This window comes from Pteropus medius, unplaced genomic scaffold (genome assembly GCF_902729225.1).
Source record: "Pteropus medius unplaced genomic scaffold, Ma_sr-lr_union100, whole genome shotgun sequence".
Taxonomy (NCBI): Eukaryota; Metazoa; Chordata; class Mammalia; order Chiroptera; family Pteropodidae; genus Pteropus; species Pteropus medius.
Window position 1 is genome coordinate 31,553,556 of NW_024340849.1, and position 6,000 is coordinate 31,559,555.

Genomic DNA, 6,000 nt, shown 5'->3' on the forward strand with positions numbered 1-6,000 from the left:
AACTATCATTTTGTTTTACTCTAATTGACACTAAAATCAAAATTTCATGGGTTTTAATTGTACCACTTTTCATCACAAACAAAATTCTGATTTACTGAGATGCAAGTGGGTCTTTAATAGCAAATGAGTTAAAATCCTACCACATAAAACATGGGAACCACCAGTGTTCCTGGAAAATGTATTTTTGATTGCCATGGGTAAGAAACTTTAAAGACAATAGATTTTTATTATTGCCAAGATGTATGTGTGTATGTGTATGCGTGCGTATGTGTGTGTGTTTGTATTTGAAAGAGACAATAAAGACAATACATTTTCTGTTTGGTCTCACATGATATGTGATATTTTTATTTCTGGAATTCTAGACTATAATTCTAAGGTATAATGGCTATACTTTAACTTATTTCTAAAGAAGTTTTCTGGCTTAAAGTTTTCCACTATTACTCCATGTACTGGTAATTAAATTCTTTATCCAGGAACCCTTACTGTTTCTATTTAAATTACTTTCATATTGTTAATGATTCATACCCCAAAAATCCTACTCAGACCCATTTGCTCCCACATCTCTACCTAATATATATAAAAATGGAAACCAGAAGAACACAGTAAACAATCAATGGCTACAACAAATTAGCTTACATAAAACTATTTTTATTGACATACCTTCCACCGTCAGTAGGATATAAACTTCATTTCCCTTTATAAAATCTCTGCTTTTCAGCCTCTCATGGGTTATAAAGGAGCTGGTTCCATAGCCCCCGCCTCTTCTAAACTGAGTTCCATTAGGGAAAAAAGCCACTTTTCCCACTTTGGAAGGCCTGTCCCAAAAATAGGTTTCATTATCTGAAAAAGCAATTTATATTAATGGATTGTGTTCAGCATCATCATAGCTTTTGGTGATAGGAAAGAACAGACAATGTGAAACACAATTAGAAGGGAGCTCAAAATAATTAAATGATGCTATTGACCTGTGATATATACCCTGGCAAGTCACTGAAGCTTATTCATTTATACTGTCCTAAAGGAAATGAGATTTCTTGGCAGGGAGTACCACATTCTGGAATATGAGTGGAGAGGTATCCAAATGTCCTAGGTGGGGTATCATATCTATACAGACAGACCAGTATACATACTCTCCTGCCCATTAGAATCACTCTTTGGTGGCCTTCTGAGTTACGGATAATTCTAACTGAGTTAAATCAATATGTTGCTGAGAGAGCTTTTAATATTATCATAGATCAATTTATCTTGTTAACTGAAGGATCCACCTAACAGAGCAAAGTCCTTCAGGAACAGAAGACAGAGGGAAGTACTACTTCTGGAAAAAAGGTGATGACCCACTCTCGACCCTGAGCCATTTTCAATGTCATTCAGGGAGAAATGTTTTGATAAAAGTAAAGACATTCTAAGCATCAAGTCCCTACAAACCTTTTTGTGCATACTATCTTTTTCCTATCAGATTAAGGTTTTTATTTTCCCCTATATCACGTGGGTCCATTCTTTTCATATCTAGAATTCAGATTGGGCAATGATATTCACCTTGCCATAATTCCATTTTTCCTTTTATTGAGTTGCCAGAGGGCAAAGGATTATTAAATTTAGATGTGATCATTGCTTTCTGGGTGCTACTCTTTTTTGAGATTGGAACATGGAGAATAATTCCACCACTGGCAAGTCCTCTAGAACTCTTTAATAAAAAGTTATAATCCATTCCCAACCCTTCCCAACACTAAAGAGCACCTACTCAACATCTTCTCTCTGATCAAAGACCATCTCCCATTACAAGAGCTGACTTGTTTTGACAATCTCAGTGGCAAGATCAGGGCAGCATGGATTAGGAAAACTCAACAGCTGAGAGCCTCTCCATACCAGGACTTTCCCCAAGCTTCCGTGCTTGATCCGTACTGATTCTCATAACATATCTGTTATTATTACTGACCTAATTTTACTGCTGAGAGCACTAGGGCTCCAAGAGATTATTTGCTCAAGGTCTATTAGCTTAGCTAATGAAAAGAAACCTTGGCTTTGACCCCGGGCATGTCAGACTCTAAAACCAACACTCCAGGCACAACCCTGAGAATTCAGAAAAAGTCATCAATTCCCAAGAATACAGTCAATATCTTTTCTATTTGTCAGCATTCCTGCTGGCATTCCTGACAGTCTCTGCCTGGGACACTCTATCCATGACTGAAGACCTTCTCCTAAATATCTTCTGTTCCTAATTTTGGGGCTCAAAATTCACTAGGTACCTGACTTTGCAGTCTCTCATTCCAAAAACCTTCGTCCCTCTGAGAGCTATGATCATGTATTAGCAATAAAGAAAATGAGTCACGAACCAGTGGTCATAAATGGGTCTGTAGTTATACTCCGCTGGTTGGACATACGCTGCCGAATGTCAGGATTTTGATCCAAGAGTGTCATCGTGGCTTGTTGCCAAGGACATGGCCACTGTAACTGATCATCATTGGCTCCAGAGATCAAGTGGAAATATATTCCTGCATAAGTCGAATGGTTTAGATTCAAGTAAATCTGAAAGGCATAACCTTTAGAAGAATAAAATGGAGGGCTATATAGAATTCCATTTGGGCTGCCAATGAGCTCTGTGAAATTCCTTATATGCCAGATATGATGAGGACATTGTGTTTCCGAAAGATTGATGTCATCAATAGACAAGCCACCCGATGATGCACCAGGGCCTCTGACTCCTCCAAACACCACTCTGAATTTATTGGTTGCATTCATTTTTACATAATAGAGTTGCCAGTTCCCAATGGGTATATCTGCAAAAGAGACATTATTATTTTAAAGAAAAGAAAGGACTATGAATCATATGCAAATCAATATGAGTTCTAACTCTCATGGATAAATGATCATCCCAGAGCTACTGATTCCTACAGGTTTGAGGTATGGCTTTCTCATTCCTCCAGCCCAGGTCCTTTCACTTCAAGGTATTTTTGTGGGGTCGGACTCCTCTCTGGAATATTTGGGTGTTTATCTAGTTGTTTCTCAGAGAGGTTACCCTTTTCCAGAGATGGGTGAGCAAGCAGCAGCATCTAACTCATGAGTACTACATGCCCTACTTACGAGTTACCTTTCACTCCATATTAGTTCTGTTAGCTAAACGGTCAGGCAAGCCCAATATTCTACACTCGTACCCAAGATTCCTGTGATAGTCAGCCAAAACCTCCGTTAATACTTTTATACTTTGATTGGAATACATCCATCACATGCAAAATTTTAATCAATTTTTCGGCAGTATTAAACAGGAATCCACCAAACCCTAGAAAGCCCACATCCTACAATTTACTCCTTAGATCACTTAGCAGTGACTCAACATTATAAATATTATCTGACATTTTGTACCACCTCTTTTCTCCCCAAGTTGCACTTCCCCCTCCACTATTTTCCCCTACTCTTGGCCAGCAGCACATGCTGTGCCATCCTGTCTTATTTTCCTATATCACATATTTAAATAAGAAGCAGTACATTTAAAATTTTTCAGAAGGCGCCACATAGAGAACAGCTCAGGAATTCATGTAAAACTAGTAGTGAACATAATGACTTAAAACTTAAATACAGAAGCACTTAATGCAAAACACAATTCCTTGAAAATAAGTTAGAAATATCCAAATTACAGAAAATGCTATTGTCCATGGATGGACTCTAGATTGAACAAAAACCTTTATGAGAGCTTCCACTTCATTATTATTAGTACAGTTTAAATTCTAGATTCCTAAGCAAGTTTCTCAAGTGCTATTGTCCATCAGTGATACCACCACAGATTTTTGATGGAGATGAATATCTATATCTATAATATATCTTATGTATGTATTACATATTATATGTAATTACATATAAGATATATGTATAGTACATGGTGTGTATATATATAAAATGAGATTAAGAACCTCACAAATGAAAATATTATCATATTTCAAACTGTTTCTCGTAGCTAAATAGGGAAGAAGGGGAATGGCATGACATATAGCATAATGTGAATCGATTTTATAATAGGTTTTACTCAATTAAGTCAAACCAAGAGGTCAATATGTGGAGCAGACGGTAATACAGTTGCTGGCCCACAGCCCCTCCGCCTCAGGGAAACTTCTTAACCATCAACCACCTCTCTGACGAGGGATTGAAAGGAAAACTAGGCGCCCAGCCACAGCATTGCCTTCTCTCCACTCAGTCATTGCTCCAGAAGCGACATTTAACTCAAGTCATAAAAATCAGAACCCTTCACTGAGACTTATTTTTAAGCTAGAAACTAGAGGAAAGGTCCCCTTTCCAGTCTGATAGCAAAAGTGGTAAGATGTAAGCTGGGAAGTGAAACAGTCGAAGCACCAGTTTTATGGACAAAGTCCACCTGAAAACGCGAGAGGTCCCCAACCTTGTTCAAGAACAAGTCCAGTCCTGCCTGAGGATTTCCATTCCACAATTTAGTTATATCTAGCCAGTAGCTTATCCAATTTTGCCTACATTGGTTTCCATTGTATTTTTATTACTTGCCAAGAACTGACCTCATCAGTGCCAGAGACTGATCAACAGTCTCTTAAATGAGTGTCACACATTATAGCACACAAAGGACTCTCATTTTAGCATCCTTACCACAGCATAAAACAAGGGGTCTCAAGTTCTACATTGAAAAGTGATGAATCCAGAGCCCCTACCCTATTGTGAGTTGTTGCATTAAGTAGAATTAAGATGGCCACACTCTGAACCCAAACAATAAGAATGTTGATATTGTACCTTTTATTTCTTCCAGGAGAGTTAAAGTACCATTCACATTGTCTGCAGAATACTCCCTGACATAGATGTTCAGTTGGTCATTTTCACTTCCACTGTTATATAAATAAAACTGCAAGCACTGAAATCCTCTTTTAGGGTACAGTGTTCTACTTTCCAGCATTGCTGTGGCCCCCACATTTACAGTGCTACTGTTAAAATGCATAAAGAAACCAGAACCTGTTAAGAAGACAAAAGCAGAGTTGAGAGATAACAGATACTAGATATAGAAATGTGTGTCTTGTGGGCATCATAGTTCCATTTACTTCCCATTGTCTGCAGGGCACTGAGTTGGGCATTTAAATATGGTTCTAGGAGGAGGCAGTTTATGAAAGAGACAACATCAGACAACATTTTTCTTACTATAGATGTTAGTTTTCAAAAATGGGAAAAAGTATCACTTACTGATCTAGTTTCTCAATCTCTCAATCTCTCTCAATCTCTCTCAATCTCTCTCACATAAGTCTCTCAGTCTCTCAATCTCTCTCCAGTCTCTCACTCCAGTGTCTCTCTCAGTCTCTCTATATCTCTTTCTCTCTCTCTCTCTCTCTCTCTCTCTCTCCTCCATTCCTCCTTTTCTTCCTCCCTCCTTCTGGCCTATATAGGACCACTATCCACTATCCAAATCCGTATTTAAAAAAATATTTTTTTTATCAAAATATATTTGACATTTACAATTGTGTAAATTTTAGGTATACAATATGTTAATTTGATACATTTCTATATTGTAATATGATTGCTATTGTAGCAATAACTAGCAACTCTATCATGCCACATAATTTTTTTTAGTAGTTGGAATAATTAAGTTCTAGTCTCTTAGCAGTTTCGATGATTATAATATGATTTGTTATCTATATTCACTATGGTGTGCATTACATCTCTAGGGCTTATTTCTATTTGTTGCAAGTTTATACCCTTAAACAACATCTGTGCTATCCCCTCATACTCTCTCCCATCAAAAAAAAGGAAAGGAAAAGGAAAAGCACCTCTTCAATATTGGAGACCTCATCCCCTGCCTAGATCACCTGAGCTGTCAAGCAGTGGCCCTAGGTTCTGAAGTCTAATTTTACATATTTGCTGCCAGAAATGAGCAAATAAATAAAAATTTGGTAGTTGTAGCCAAATAAAAGCTTATTTAATTTTAAAAAATGACAATGGAAAAGGATACTTATCTGAATAAAATTAAATAAATGTCTACCTTCATTTTAAGCATCTTTT

General features: G+C 37.3%; 1 protein-coding gene across 1 annotated transcript in view; it reads right to left on the reverse strand.

Moving 5' to 3' along the window:
- Window positions 1–6,000, reverse strand: part of MEP1B (meprin A subunit beta) — a 44,008-nt gene that overhangs the window by 4,458 nt on the left and 33,550 nt on the right. Inside the window, exons 11-12 of the mRNA XM_039843812.1 lie at window positions 2,334–2,777; window positions 661–840 (exon numbers count right to left, since the gene is read on the reverse strand). Of these exons, the coding sequence (XP_039699746.1) occupies window positions 661–840; window positions 2,334–2,777 (624 nt within the window). The remainder of the gene's footprint in view (window positions 1–660; window positions 841–2,333; window positions 2,778–6,000) is intronic.